Source organism: Ursus maritimus, unplaced genomic scaffold (genome assembly GCF_017311325.1).
Source record: "Ursus maritimus isolate PB19 unplaced genomic scaffold, ASM1731132v1 scaffold_32, whole genome shotgun sequence".
Taxonomy (NCBI): domain Eukaryota; kingdom Metazoa; phylum Chordata; class Mammalia; order Carnivora; family Ursidae; genus Ursus; species Ursus maritimus.
The window spans coordinates 30,794,271-30,810,731 of record NW_024425786.1 but is presented as its reverse complement, the minus strand read 5'-3'; the positions used below and the strand labels follow the sequence as shown (position 1 = coordinate 30,810,731).

At 42.5% G+C, this 16,461-nt stretch overlaps 1 protein-coding gene across 2 annotated transcripts in view; it reads right to left on the bottom strand.

Annotated features, from left to right (window-relative positions):
• The window catches only part of SMAP2 (small ArfGAP2), a 53,018-nt gene that overhangs the window by 5,258 nt on the left and 31,299 nt on the right, over positions 1-16,461 (bottom strand). For both annotated transcript variants that reach the window (XM_008711992.2, XM_008711993.2), the window contains exons 2-9: positions 10,907-11,040; positions 9,320-9,405; positions 8,338-8,416; positions 5,400-5,486; positions 4,310-4,391; positions 2,970-3,079; positions 1,795-1,960; positions 1,016-1,332 (exon numbers count right to left, since the gene is read on the bottom strand). In XM_008711992.2, coding sequence (XP_008710214.1) covers positions 1,016-1,332; positions 1,795-1,960; positions 2,970-3,079; positions 4,310-4,391; positions 5,400-5,486; positions 8,338-8,416; positions 9,320-9,405; positions 10,907-11,040 — 1,061 coding nt within the window. The remainder of the gene's footprint in view (positions 1-1,015; positions 1,333-1,794; positions 1,961-2,969; positions 3,080-4,309; positions 4,392-5,399; positions 5,487-8,337; positions 8,417-9,319; positions 9,406-10,906; positions 11,041-16,461) is intronic.

Below are 16,461 nucleotides of genomic sequence, written 5' to 3'. Positions count from 1 at the left end.
TTCTCACAGCAGTTCTGTATAAATGTTACCTGCCACTTTATTTATTTTGTAGCGCCTTATTTTTCTGAATCGGAAAAACAGACGGGTGTGAAGGTTTGGGGAGGCTTACTAGATTTCTTAGTTCAAGAGCACCCTCTTCTGTTGGCATAGTGAAAAGATTATTTGGAAGGAGGGGAGAGGATGGTTTATCTTATTTTGTGATTCCCTTCTTTCACTTCTCATTTCTTACTTTCCCTTCACTACCAGGTCCCCAGAGGGCACCTCTTCCTTCTAAGTCAGCCCCATAGGGGGGCGCCTGGGTGGCTTAGTCGGTAAACATCAGGCTTTTGGTTTCAGCTGAGGTCATGATCTCCGGCTCCTCACCTGGCTACGCGTGGAGCCTGTTTAAGACTCTAAGTTATCCCTATTACCCCAGAAGCAATGCTTTTCCAGAGCGACCATCTTTAAGCCTATACATTTCAAGGCCCTCATTTTCAATTCTCCACATAACCAGAGTTCTAATTGCCAAGTCTCCGACCTCTTCTATCATGCCTCTAATCAGCATAGGTCTTCTTTCCAGGGGGAGAATTTTGTCTGTGTTCTGTTACCTCCAGCCCCCTGCTCCCTCTCCTCTGTCCACATAGTCCCTCTGACGCTGGCCTTGCTGGATATCGGGTTTTCCTGCCATGTAATTTGAAGTTTGCAGCATTCTGTCTACTAGATGGGGCAGTCATGGGTTATGAGTGGTTTTATTTGCACTCCTTATTTACCTGTATAGATTGTTTTTGTTTTGAGGAACGTGTGGAGAAATTTAGATTGAGGCAATTACCCTCATTCTACAGTAACCCAGAGCTCCTCAGAAAGTCTGACAGGTAGACCTTCCAGAAAAAAAGGGGGAGGGGGGTTGGCAAACCTAAGAATGTCTCTGCATTACCTCATTTATACTGTAAGGGTTCAAAGGACAAGGGAGAGATGACGTGAGACAGCCTTGAGGAAGGCTCGAAACTCTTGTCCCAAGGAAAATGGGGTAGCTTACCTGAGTAAGGTTCCACTGCAGCTGCTGAGCTGGCTGAACCCCATACATAGTCTGGGGCACAGCGGCCATGCCTGCCATGTAGCCAGCCTGCTGGGTGGTCATCATTCCATTTGGCACACCCATCATTGAAGCCTGCATGCCACCCATATAGCCTGCAGGCATGGCCATGGGGGCAACCATCCCAGAAGCTCCTGGCTGAGCTACCATGCCTACTGGTGGGGGCATCATGCTCCCCATTATGCTGTTAGGAGGTGTGACCCCAGGGAAGCTGGGGTAGGCTGTGGGATATGCCATCTGAGCTGGAGCCATGAACATTGCTGCCAAGAAAACATAAACAGAGAACTGTTTTGAGGAAAGTATACAAAGTCAGTCCAAACTCTCACTGGCTACTCCTTTCCAGCTAAAATTTCTCAGTAGCATTTCTACTCAACTCAGAAGGCTCTTTTACACAGCAGAATAGTTAGATTCCCTACAAGACTTGCAATGGCTTACCAGTGGACTGCTGACCTAGCCATTTTCCTTTCAGGGTCCAGCTCCAGACCCTGAGTCAGACTTTACAGAGCTGTGACACCAGACACCACAAAAGTATGGCTCTGAGTTACATTAATATCTATCTGCTGACACTTTGTGTAGCTTTACAAGAAATGTCATGTTCAGGCCTATTTGGGGTATAATGTCCTGGCCCCCAAAGCAACAGCCCCCTATTACAACAAATGATTCCTGCATGTAAGTCCTCATGTCTCTATCTGGCATAATGCCACCATCCCCGTGAAATCTACCTTGGGCAGGCATTTGAGGTGTCTGAGATCCATACAGTGAAAGGATGGAGTCTTTAGAGAGCTGTTTCTTGCCTGTTTCTTCTGATTTGCTCCCTGGCTCTGGAAACAGGTTCAGGTTTTCAGGAACAGAGCCGGCACTCCCTGCAGTTGGCATGGAACCTACAACCTTAGGGCAAAGAGGGCAGAGGGAGAGGGGAGAATTGGAATGGTCCTCATAGAGGTTCGGTAAGGACCGCCCTCATTTCTCTGCTGCTTCTAACATCTGCAATAAGAATCCATGGGCAAGTTAACAGCTTCCTGACATTTCTACCACACAAATATCTGAAAACGCCTGATAGTTAAGCTGTGGTACAACTCTTTGTTCTACAGTTGAACAATGTGATTTGGTGAAAACAAACAAAAACAACCTACAAATGGTGCAGCCACAGAGAACTGAGTTTAGATCCCAGCGCAGCCATTTACTAGCTGCTAACGAGAGGCTAGTCGTAACTCTTCTGAATTAATGTTTCCTCATCTATAAAATACCCATTTTGCATGGCTGTGGTATATATTTTAAGTTGTAAAAGAAATATGCAAATGGATATACAAAATCACGTAGCACTCTGCCCGGTCATAAGCAGGTATTCGACGAATGGTAGCCATTAACAGTTTCAAGTCTCTCACACCTCCAAATTCTCTGGCAGTAACCCTCATGCTGGGGAGCTGACCTAAAGTATCAGCCTTTACGATGTAACACATCTTCAACAGAAGCCCACTCAAAGGACCCACTTTTTTGGGGCACGAGACAAAATGGAATGAATGGTAAACCTAGGCTGTGGGGCGCCTGGGTGGCACAGCAGTTAAGCGTCTGCCTTCCGCTCAGGGCGTGATCCCGGCGTTATGGGATCGAGCCCCACATCAGGCTCCTCCGCTATGAGCCTGCTTCTTCCTCTCCCACTCCCCCTGCTTGTGTTCCCTCTCTCGCTGGCTGTCTCTATCTCTGTCGAATAAATAAATAAAATCTTAAAAAAAAAAAAAAAACCTAGGCTGTAACAGAGATGACACAGGGTTAAGGGAAGAATCAAGAATTAAGAAAACCAAAGTCCAATTCCAGCAAGGAAGTATGACTTGGTTCCATATTATCAAAATTATTCTTTCAGAATGTTCTTTAATTCTAAGGCACCCACATGACTCACCTTTCTGGAAACTGAAGAAGAGGGGGATGGAACAGAAGCCAAAAGATCTAAATCCTTCTCTAGGGTATTGCTGGTCTTACTATTTGCAATGGAGCAGGACACAGGAGCATCTGGAAAGAGAGAGCGAAGCTCAACTGCAGCACTGCTCATGAAGCCCGTGCCCTCCTTCTATTCTAGACACAAAGCAGAAAAAACCTAGAGGCTCCAATCAGGGACCTGGAAATCCCGGCTTCGGAAACCATCGAGCCTGGATGGGGCATCTCACAAAAGGCCTCACCTCAGCTTCCCAGGAGCACGCTGGAGAAGGCTGGGGCCCAGCTATTGGGGACAGGGCAGCAGAAGCCCAGGCCTAGCAAACGGGCTGGCTGGCTCCCTTCTGGCTATTTGAGGGGTACAGCTGTGTAACTTTTATCTCTTTTTCAGGGATAAACGGAAGGTATAGAAATTATAAACCTAAATAGCCAATAACCTAAATCAGCAGAAATGCACTGAAACCAAAGTACAGCCATGAGATCTGTGAAAGTAAAGAACACGTTCCATTTCTGAAAGGGGCAGAACCTGGGGCGCCTGGGTGGCACAGCGGTTAAGCGTCTGCCTTTGGCTCAGGGCGTGATCCCGGCGTTATGGGATCGAGCCCCACGTCAGGCTCCTCTGCTAGGAGCCTGCTTCTTCCTCTCCCACTCCCCCTGCTTGTGTTCCCTCTCTCGCTGGCTGTCTCTATCTCTGTCGAATAAATAAATAAAATCTTTTAAAAAAAAATGTTATTTAAAAAAAAAAAAAAGAAAGGGACAGAACCACTAGTTCAGGGTTTCAAAGGTTTGGAGAAAAATAACCACAAGGTTAATAGGCCATCTCAGAAACAGGCTGCACCTAAAAAATGAGAGGGACTGCGCATGGCTCATGGGTGCTGGTTTGGTGAAACTTGCTAACACTTACTGAATGCTTAGTTTGTGCCAGGCAAGGGGCTAAGAGCTTGAGAGGAACTATCTCATTGAATCCTCCCAACAACACTTTTGGAGTAGAGACAGTTATCATTCTTATGACACAGATTAGGAAAGCAATGTTCAGAGGTTAAGTAAACTACCCAGGGTAGTTTATGTAGATAGTAAATGGCAGAGATGCGACTCTGACTCCAAACCACTACACTATACTGTCGTTCTGAGACGTGTAAACGCTTCTTAGAATGACGGCTCAGATGTGAAACAACAGCAAAACATGAGAGAACCATCTTACTGATGAAGACACAAACTGAAGAATCCCCTCACTACCTATCTTCCCAGGGTGACAGAGAATTCGTCATAATGTATACGTTTATGGGAGTGGAAAAGTCTGACTCTTACCAAGGCCCAACAAATCCATGACAGGGGCTGAGGATTTCGGGGAGCTTTTCCGAGGTAGCTGTGGATCTTCTTTTTTCTGTGGCTAAGGTGAAAATATGTTAAAGAAAGAAATAAGCAGGTGTTTTTTAACGCTTTTCCCCCCTCGTCTCTGTAAAGCCACAGGTGTTCTTGTGGTACGGCTGCTGTTATTCAAAGAGTTACCAAAGAAAGAAACAGGAAGTGTCAGGTGAAAGAACCAAGTCAGGAAGCACAAGTGCATAAACCAAACCTAAAGTAAAAAAGATACCGTCTCGCTTGTTTGGCTTTCTGAAACCAAGACAACCACAGAGCAGGAGAGCCAACAAAAATAGGTTTTTGGTCCCAGGAAAAGCCACGAATAAAGGTAGGTGTCTGATGGTATAAGAGCTGAGAGCCAACAAATCTCCCAGTGGTTAGAAAAACTTTAATACCAAAAGGGAGATCAGTTTAAAGATCACCTAATTCACTCTGCCAGTATCATTAATGACTGTGTTCTGCAGACAGTGGATTCAGAATGATAATCAAAGACTCTTCCTTAAGCAAATAGTAAAAGGTCCTCTCTCCCAAGATTCCAAGCTCTTATATTAGAGTATCTACTACTACAGCCACAATATCCTATGAAGAAAGAAAGGTGTCTACTTCAAGATGACAGAGCAAGAATACAGGAAGGATTAAACGGCTTCTGGACTGCTCTTCACCGTAACAGGAAAACGAGGTGGAGAGCGTCTAATGAGAGAGGATGCATGTAGCATCTGCCCAGGGGGTATCTCCCAGTCATGGCATTCTGGCATGGAACGTGCCTCTTGCTCAGATGGGACAGATGCAGCTCCCAAACTCCCAACTGGCCCCAAAGAGAAGTGTCACAGAGCAGATTAGGCAACCATAAGGCAATGGGAAAGCATCAGAAATGGCAGCAGGCAATCTAACCTAAATGTGGAACTCTTTGGCCCCAGATAAAACGGCGCAATATTCTAGCAACCCCACCCTACCCACCGGAAGGCCTCCTACCCCTCCCCTCTGCATATAAACACACCCTAGACCACCCACCCAGTGCAAAGACTCTCCCACTTACCATTTTAACTTTCTCAAAAACTACAGGTTCCATCTTTTTCTCTGGAGCTGGTTCACTTCCTCTTTTCCACTTGTCATCTTTTTCTTTCTATAATGATTAAACAAAACCAGAAAAAGAACACAGGCCCCATGGTGACTAACAGTTCGACAAATTACAATTCCAAATGTGCAAAAAGGACACAAAAAATTCCTATTGCATCTGATGCAGGAGTCTGACAAACTTGGGGGTTTCTCTGTACGATGCACGAGAGCTGGCCTCTTCCACATCAGCCTCAATGCTGTAAGAGGCATTGTTCATGTATCATTAAGTACCTCCTCGTTCTACCTCACCTATGACTCCTGAAATGTGAGTCCCGACCACCTGTAGAGGTTAAAAACGTTTCACCAGTTTGCTGCCCCTTTGTGACCCAAGTTTAATTTGCTCATGCTTTGAGGGGCCCCCTCATCTTGGTACACCAGTAAATAAATTCAGGCTCATCTTACTTGACATACATCCTTTGTGATTTTAAATTCAATCATAAGTCCTCTCAATCTTTATCTCCTTTTTTTAAAATCAGAAAATAAACTGTAATTTCAAGCTTAAAGATTAGGAAAACAAAAAATTAAGGAAATAAGGCAAAAAAAAAAAAAAAAGAAAAGAGAGTGAAAGGATTAAAGTATCCCTTTTAGGGTGTCCTGAATGAGCTGCCTGAATAAAATAAAAAAGCACATCAAAAATGTATCTTAATAATCCAAAATATGGAAATATAACTTCACGCACAGTTCATCCCAGAATTATTTATGCTGAAGAAAAATTTAAACAACGTTTCTTGTCTTTTATATTGTCTCCTCCACAGAAGGAGAATGGTAAAATATACTGTGATCTAGTTACTCACTGAAGGATGCAACAATTAAGTTATGAACATTATATAAGTAACATAAAAATACATAATATGCTAAATTGAATGAAAACAGTAGACAATCTAGATAACTATTATAATTATGCCCCTAAAAGTAACTATAAAAAAGAAGGAACTGGGGCGCCTGGGTGGCATAGCGGTTAAGCATCTGCCTTCGGCTCAGGGCGTGATCCCGGCGTTATGGGATCGAGCCCCACATCAGGCTCCTCCGCTATGAGCCTGCTTCTTCCTCTCCCACTCCCCCTGCTTGTGTTCCCTCTCTCGCTGGCTGTCTCTATCTCTGTCAAATAAATAAATAAAATCTTAAAAAAAAAAAAAAAAGAAGGAACACACCCAGGTGATCATCACTGGTAAAGATGATAAAGGTAGGCATGGATTTTCCACTTTAATTTTCATATTATCTGTAATATGATGTTATAATCACAAGGAACACATGTGGCTATGTCTGCTTCATTCATGATGTAATGCTTTAATACAGAACACTTTATTTCTTGAAGTGAAAAACGCTTTATCTGTCCATTTAAAAATCATACTCTAACCACTTTTTTTCAATTTGATAGTAACTGTCTTCACTTAGCAAATATTAACTCTTGGCATTTAAATCTTCACAAATATATTTTTAAAAACTAAGTACATCAAATAAAAATTCTTGGAATAGCTTTTTGGTAAACAGGAGGTATTTCTTTTCTAAGTGAAAACACTCAGTGAGTAAAACAGGCTGTTTTAACATGGGTACAGTACAACTAGCAACATAATTATGAATGAACACTATCTTCATATGGCAACTCTTCCCTCCTCCCCCATCTTCTCGATTATCTCACATACTCTTTTCCTGACCTCATCTGATTTCATATCTTTTGGTACAATGAACAGAGCTAAGCAGACCGACCACAGTTTTCTACAAATCAAAGGAAATGTGTGTGCTTTGGTTCCAAACTCTTTTTGGTGATGCCATCCAAGCTGTGGCTATACACTGGGTTGATTCTTTCGTGGAACAGTTAGGACAAATTCTGTGGATGACTATAAAATAAGAGTCCTTCACACTAAGCTGAGAAGGAATTACCTTTACCTAACTAAATGTATTACCTTGCACTTACTTCCTACATTGAAACTCACCTACCAGTTGATGCCCCTTTTCACACAAGCCCAAAAGATCAATCTGGAGCAGATTCCAATGAGTTTGACTTTAAATTACCTGGAAAGACTTAGAGCCCTGTATATCCTCTGTTCAAATACAAAACTAGATAGATGATAGATAGATAGATAGATAGATAGATAGGCAGATAGACAGATAGATAGATAGGGCTCATGCTAGAGCTGGAGAATCCCATCTCTATACTTCTGTAGCTAAAGAAATAGTCAATTATTCCTAAGCAAATTTACTATAGAATTTAACAAAGGCTCTTTTAGGTTGTCATACTGGTTACTCCTCAGTTGTCATTAGTCAGGCGCCTTATCTTCTTCCAGAAACCTTTTGTATTTCCTCCTGTATGTTATACTTGTCCTAGCTACACTGTCTTCCAGATTCTAACCACATGCCTAGGATGGAAAGTGAGCTTGGCGACTGGTAGTCTCCTTCTAAAACCCTTCTCAGGAACAGGGTTCCACTGTGTCCATCAACACACTGGAAATACACACTGGTCAAACTGAAGATAACTTTGGTGATTTAATTAATTTTGTTGACTTCATTTACAGAAAAAAATACATATATACACACACATTTATACACATACATACACACACACATTCTTGTTTGATCTAGTATGCCCAACATGTCCATTTGAAGAAATAATTTGGAACTGGGAATCACTAACACCTAAATACAGATTAAGGCAAAGAACTCACTGATGGTTTGCCCTGTCTGTCCCTGACATGAAAGTCTGCTCCATGATATCTCGTGACCTTGATTCAATAATTGGCTTTTTACTACTTGTTTTTATGGTTTTGGAGTATTTCAGTAGCTCTTCTCACATTCTTCCCTGACCTGATTTGTAAGCAAATTACTCATTTTGAACAAAGCTTTAAAGATTTATAACCAACCCTAAAGGCATTGATGTCCAAGCTTCGGTCCATGTATTTCTTCTTCTCATATTTATCTCGAATAAATCCCTCGACAGCTCTGCAAAAAGCTTATTAAGGATAAATCAAACAAATCTTTCCCATAATATGACTCTAGGAGGTCGATCTGTATTCCATGGAATGCTGTTCTCCTCTCTCCCTCCTGCCTGGTTTCTCCACATGGCTCCTATTTCTTCACAAAACCTTAAAATGCTTCCTTCACGGTTACTGCAGGGAATCACAATTCCCTATGATTTTCCTTCAGGATAATGATGGCAGCAAATGGGATTAATCTTCATATGACATCAGAGGAAGTTGTGGGTCTTCTAGAATACAGGTAAAGCAGTCAATTATCTATTTTAAAGCCCTTGGGTCAAAAGCCTTAAACAGAGGTACCTTAGTGCCCCTTAAAACTATAAGCCCTTGTGCCCCACTACCAGATTCTGATCAGTGTCTCTGATCAGGGCCCCAAATCTGCATTTTAACAGGTTCCACCTGCACCCAACAAAAAGCAAATTCTAACAAGACAGTCTACAAACCACATTTTGAGAAGCACTGCCTTTAGGGGGTTTGGTTTTGTGAGTAGGGTGCTTATCCCTGTTGAGGGGATGGGGGAAGAAAGTTACTGATTAACTGGTCAGTAACAGTTCATTCTTTCACATAGGACATAGAAAAGGCATTAAAAATGAAGGGTAGTTTTGCTGATTCAATACAGCACAGTGAGAGAATTCAGTGAAACACTGCAGTCTTAATTCCCGAATAAGTCTTCCCCATTGACGGCACCATTCCGATACTAGAAAGTATGTTTGCTTTTTGTGTGTGGTGGTGGCAGGAGAGAGAAAAGCAAGACTTTGACTAAACCACATAGAGATGGCCTGGTCAGACGAAGGGGCTTGAGTCTTGTGTGACTCTCCCAAAGCACCAAAATACCAGTCAGCCTTCTAAGTTGCTCCAGAAAAGATACGGGTCTATTTGAGGTCGCCGAAAAGTCTCAGGAAGGTAGGCTTCATAAAGTCGGTTTGCCTTTCCATTCCCCATCTCTTGCATGCACTGAAATCAAAGAGATGTGGAAACATGGAATGTCAGATGAGGAAAAACCTGAAAAACTTCTCACCCAACTGCAGCATTTTACAACTAAAGAATCAACCTGACAGTGGCAGAACCAAGATCTATGTGCATACTCTGATTTCCGGTCCACGATTCTCTCTACTCTATTGCCAATTATTTGCCTCCATGGTTGTCCTTCCCACCCTCCACCCCTAGTTCTTTTTATTGAAAAATTTGTCTGACAAGATACATTTAATTCAGTAATAATTCAAGACCCCATTTGAAAGCCCAAGACATATAACTACCAATTAAAATGTCTACTTGATAGGCAATAATCAGTGCCTAAATAGGCAGGCAATTATTGAGCAATAACTATAATTCTGAGTTTATACTATGAATTAATCTATTCAGCTTTATTATTAAGAAATGTGTTTCCCATTAGGCCTTTGAAATAGATTCCTTAATACTTGTGAGGGACAAATCCCAGGATTTTTTAAATCTTCAAAATCCCAAATACCTCCATGGCATGTAATTTCCTTCATAAGACATAGTAAAGTGTAAATGAAAAATATAACTAATCTTTTAGACTTTTAGCGAATCTATGAAAGCAGTCTAAAGTAATTTCTAGGGGCGCCTGGGTGGCACAGCGGTTAAACGTCTGCCTTTGGCTCAGGGCGTGATCCCGGCGTTATGGGATCGAGCCCTACGTCAGGCTCCTCCGCTATGAGCCTGCTTCTTCCTCTCCCACTCCCCCTGCTTGTGTTCCCTCTCTCGCTGGCCGTCTCTATCTCTGTCAAATAAATAAATAAAATCTTTAAAAAAAATAAAATAAAATAAAGTAATTTCTAAAGCCCTTCTCTGGTTAAGAAAACCTCTTATTTCCACCACCAACTTTAGCAACAGTTTTCTTTGGATCCTTTCTTCCCACCCCACCCCAAGAAAAGAAAAAAATGTTTAATTACTTTTAAAAGTTTTGATGTGGGAAGAGACTAGAGAAGACTGAAGCCATGCAGAGGTGCAGATCTTAAGTCAGCTAGACTCACTAACTTAAGTGTCTTGCTCCCAGCCCACCAACCGAACGGCAAGCAAGATTCACATACATATTTTAGCAAAAAAAATTGTAAGTTGGAGGATGAGGGTGTGTGTGTGTGTGTGTGTGTGTGTGTGTGTGTGACTATCTAAAACTACAAATGTTAGATCTGCACATGCCAGGGGCCTTAGAAAATAATCCAAAGATCCCTCTTTATACCTTGAGGGTATATCCATGGGGTCCTAGGCCACAGACTTTGTGTTTTGAAGGAGGTAAAATATGCGTAGAGTAACTTATATCTTAAATAGAAAGAGTAAAAATTTCTCTATTAAGGTATAAGACTCTGACATAAGTGTTTCACAACTAAATTTTTCTTTATCTTCACCTTTGTGCCCAGTATGACTGAAATTCATATGGAACTATCCTTACATGGAAATACAGGAGCAGCTGACTCACTGTCGGGCTATTAAGTACCTGAATCTGTTCTTGAGTCCACTGGTCGAGGTTAACTGATTTTACCCTGGATATGTGCACCCCCAGATTCCTGTGGATTCCAGCACATCGAATGCAGATGAACACACCAATGTTCCAGGAGGCCCATCGTGGCCCTGTAAAGGTCAGGAACAGGGCAATAAAATGCAAATTAAAACAACATTCAAGGCCCAAGCTGGACTACTTAGATTATCAGACAACATTTCTGCTAGAACATTAATGAGAGAACTGTTACCACATTCACCTTTTTTATTGGTTCTGTTCACTCCTTCATGCATCAGAGCTTTTTTTTTTAAGTTTAGTTTAAATTTAAGGGTATAGTACTGTGTTTTAGTATATTGACTCAGCTGTGCAACCATTACAACTATTTAATTCCAAAACATTTCATCCCTCCAAAAAGAAATCGCAAACCCATTAAAGACACTCCCCATTTCCTCTCAATTCCTTCCCACCAGGCCCACAAATCTCTTTCTGTCTCTATAGATTTGCCAATTCTGGATATTTCATGTAATTGGAATTATACAGTATGTGGGCATGTGTGTATGGAGTAGCTTTTTACAGTGTCTGATGATATGACTGCTAAAGTACAGATGTTATAATACTGTTAACTTATATAAAAAAATATCCCAGGAGAACAGTGCAAAGTCATGTCACACTGTATTTAGTATCTTGCATGAATAGCCTTCTCTCAAGAAACTTTTCAATGATTGTGGGGCCTGGATTCAGTTTTCCTACCAGGAAAAAAGATACAGACCTGCCATGCCAGCCCAAGCCTCAGCCTGAAATTTAAAACTTTGTTTATCTTCCCCTCCCCACCAGGCCTATAAAATATGCATCCTGATTAACTTAATAGGATCCTCTCCCCTTGAGCTGATGTCCCTACTTTACCCAACTACAGAATGATCTCGATTCAAGATTGTCAAACAGCAAAGATGCTTATTGCAATAAAAAAGAAATGTCAGGTATATATTTTAATAAAAAACTATTACATAATTCCCCATCCCTTGCCAACTTTACTCATTCTAATAATCACGCTGGAAAATCATCAAACTCCTCTTCATAGTTTTTATATAGGAAAAAAACAACTTGCTTTTATGTGATATCTGCCAAAAAAATTACTGAAAAATCACTAATACTTACTTTTCCATCATTTCACTAGGCAGAAATTTACCACGTAAAATGAACATGATAGCAAAGTTAGAGGTTGCAACAGTGAAAAGACACCAAATGATTTTTTACAGAGACAAGCAGGATCTGTTGGAAGAGCCAAGGGAACTAGACTTCAATTCTGCCAGACACAATTACTTGGTTGGTCTGCAGGTTTTGACAGCCATTTTAATGAAACAATGATAGACTCGTATGGCAGAAAATTATTCTTAGAAATCTGAATTCACGATTATTAAAAAAATGTAATTTTTAAAAATATTCTGATATTATGGCAAATACTATAAATACAGAAAGCTCAAATCTTCCCTATAATCACCAGGTGGTGTTCTCTGCCTGAAATTTTATCCCAATACCTTCTCATCGCTGCTATCTTGATAGGCTCAGATTTATCTTCTAAAAAGACCTTCAGTCCCTTGAAATCCCTAAATGGATTTGCAGAGTAGGTCTGCCATACAGTAAATACACGCAGATGAAGAACACATCTTTCAGTGGCGGGGAATTATATAAAAACAAGACGAAAGGCCTAAACAGGTATGAATGAGGTTTGTTAGGGTGTTGTGTGTCTACGTCGGGCTACAGTTTTCATAAAGGAATACAGGTAAGATTTAAGTTATATAGGATTAAAAATGGGACCAAAAGCTAATATTTCATGTTTCTTTACCATTTTCTCTTTGCTCTAGATTCGAACTCATAACACGATAGTTAAAATATATTTGTTTGCTAATACAATCAGAAGCCACAACACTAACTAAAAGTTAGCTGGGGAATGTTACACTGTTTGCTTCCAGGCCCTAAGTCCACAGAAGGTGATTCTCAGTCATCTAAGCCACTGTCACAGCTGTGGAATTCCTCCAGCTCCCATTACAGAGCATGTAAAGTCCCTCTGCCTCTGAGGAATACAAGGCCAAGACCTGATACTCTGGAGCCACTAACAAGGCCTCAGGAGAGAAATGCGGGCAATATTTTCAAGAAAAGTCAGAAAGCCTCCTCTGCTCCACTCCCACATCTGTCCACCACCTTTTCCCAGTGAAATAGTGACAGTTCTAGCTCAGACACTCAGCCTCCTTTAGTTTTAAGCCACTAGATTGATTAGTCAATAACTGCACACTCCATAAAAGATTATGAAACTGGAGAAGAGGAAAACACAAAAAACAAAAGTTACTTTATATGGCCGAAAATGTGGGAAAACGGTGTTGTTATTAAAAGTACAATTTTTTGCAGCCAGAAAATGCTTAAGCTTGAATGTTATCTCCATCAATAATTAGCTGTGTGACCTTCAGAGAGAGACTTAAACTCGCTAAGCCTTAGTTTCATCATCTATAAAATGTGTACCTCACAGAATACAGAGGGATAATAATATAAGAGAGCTACATGTAATAGCATGAGATTTCCAAAACGCATTTCCTGTTCATCACCTTCCCTGTAAAGCCTGGTTAACTCATTAATATGCATATACCAACACTCTACGCAACACCACAGAATGCTTTTTTTTAGACAGGAATATGAGTTCCAGTTCTAAAATGTCAGAACTAAAATTGACTGACTGAATATCTGAAAGAAAAAATTTACCCTGGATCCAATTCCAAATCTTCTAAAAAACATGAAATTCTATAAGCAGATTCCTTGATCTCCCTGAAAATATTCCTTGAAAATATACTATCTAAACCCCCACCTATTCCCCTTCTCTGCTGTACTCCCCGCCCTGCCTTTGTGCCCACACATACATTCTCAACACACAGAAAGGCCCCAAACTGTCAACCTGACACACTTGGATTCCACAGTACCTGGGATTGCGGAAACAAGGCCAGCCTACTTAAATCTGGTAAACTTGCAAAGATAAAACAGTTGTTCAATACGCATTGGTCGGGGCAATGAAGGAGGAAACAGAAGATACCCCTTCAAAGCTGAAAATGGAAAGAGACTCTGAGAGGCAATATTCTCAACTATTTTGAAAGCAAACAGGAAAGAGAAGCAATATAAACTGGTAGTAATTAGCACAACACAGGAACACCGTTATGGCTAAGTGAACATATTCCACAGGCGCCGAACAGCAAGTTCCAGAAGCATTAAGTAATATTAAAACTAACATACGATCACTCTGCAATATGCAATCAGTGAAAAATTTAAAAGCATATGGATTTGGTTGCTCTGTCAAGAATTTGACTGTGGTAAGTACCAGCCCAGGATCAAGGAAATCTGGGCTTACACTGACTAGTTGCATATGTTCTGACAGGTCTCTCTAGGGCTTATGTTTCCATTTGTAAAATGGAAAGTATGTAAGTAAATCCTATTTACATTCAAACTACTGGACAGCTTCTACACACCAGCTACAGCTGCCCTGCTGTAAACTTCCTCTGCTGCTACGACTTCCCCACCACCAGAGCTGCTAGCCTTAGGGGGTTCTGGGCTGGAGAAGTCAGTAGAGAGAAGGAAACTAGAGTTACAGATAGCTTGAAGCTACTATTACAATAATTACAGCTTGTTGATCTCTAACCTGTGGAGCTCTAAACAAATAAATATTGAGCAAAAGAAAAACACATTGATACACTGATGGCTACACATATTGAGACCTGCCAGCATCGTGGAGCAGTTGAAAAGCTCTTCAACAGGAAGGGTCAAGAAGGAAAAAATCTCTTCCATCTTACATTCAAGCCCTGTTGAATCTACCCTGGGAACTCCCCAAATCTATCAATCTCTACTTAAACCTATCTCACCTATAAGCATTCGCTCTTTGAACATTACTTACTGAGTACCTACTATGTGCCAAATACTCTGCCTGCGTAGGAACTAGGAACACAAAAGCAGAAACAGTGCAGATGGGATCCGCTGACTCAAAGAGCTCCTGGACTAACTGGTCTCTAGCCTCCTACCAGAATAATCTTTCAAAAACTCAAATCTGTACAGATCAGAACGCTGAATACAAACCTTACACAGGTCTCATATAGAGATGTGAAATGTAAACTGGTGCGAATCTTCTGAATGGCACATTCCAAACTAAGCTCTCAGTCTCTTGCCACAAAACCTGCTCTCCCTCCATCCTTCTTAGGATCTTAGTCAATCACACCTCCACCCATTCAACTGCATCAGTCAGAAATATATACCTTTCGGGGAGGAGTTAAGATGGCGGAGGAGTAGGAGACACCGTTTTCAGCCGGTCCTCCGAGTCGAGCTGGATAGGTACCAGACCATCCTGAACAACCACGGAACCAGCCTGAGACGCAGGAAGACGCATCTGGATCTCTACAAATGAACATCTCCAGCGCTGAGTATTGAGGTATGAAGCGGGGAGCCATGAAACTGTGCACAGATATCGGAAGATAAACGGAAGGGGGAGGGAGCCGCCGCGTTCGGGCACCGGGAAGCGGTAGCCACTTGCACGGGGGAGCGGGCGGGGCTCGCGGACGGCACCCGCAAAACAGCAGACTGAGACCGTGAGCCGGGTGCACGCGCCACCAGGCATCTCGCGGATCACCGGAATCCCGGTGCACTCACCGGATCCAGACTGAGACCGGGAGCTTCCGGGAGCGCGCGGGGCGGCTGGCGGCTGGCGGCATTAGAAACACAAAGGACAGAGACGCGCCGGCCCTGGAAGTGAGGGCTGGGACGCCGGGTGTGGGGCGCACATCCCGGGACGCTGCAGGGTTGAGCAGCACCAACAGAAACAGAGTTAAAGTGGCCAGAACATTAGTAGAGAATGGGCCGCAATCCTTCTCTTCCGTGACAGAGGCTGAAATTTGGCCGCTGCTGCTCTGACTCTCAGAAGAGGCACAGCAAACCGCCAGGGAAAGCCGCCAGAGAACAAAAGCCTGGAAATACCGGCTCAGAGAGTGCCCATCCCCATCCCCCCTCACAGGGGACGCCGAGACTCTACCCAAACAGGGCTGCCTGAGTATCGGCGCGGCAGGCCCCTCCCCCAGAAGGCAGGCTGAAAAATCAAGAAGCCCACAACCCGGGCGCCTGGGTGGCGCAGTCATTGAGCGCCTGCCTTCGGCTTAGGGCGTGATCCCGGCGTTCCGGAAAGGAGTCCCTCATCGGGCTCCTCCGCTGGGAGCCTGCTTCTTCCTCTCCCACTCCCCTGCTTCTGTTCCCTCTCTCGCTGGTTGGCTGCCACATAAATAAATAAATAAAATCTTTAAAGAAGAAGCCCACATCCCTAAGATCCCTATAAAACAAGGGGCACGGCCTGGGACCCAGTCAATAATTTGGGCTCTGGACAACCCCGCAACCTCTCCTCATCAGAATGACAAGAAGGAGAAGCCTCCCCCAGCAAAGAAAAGACAGTGAGTCTGTGACCTCTGCCACAGAAATAATGGATATGGATGTAACCAAATTATCAGAAATGGAATTCAGAGTAACGATGGTCAAAATGA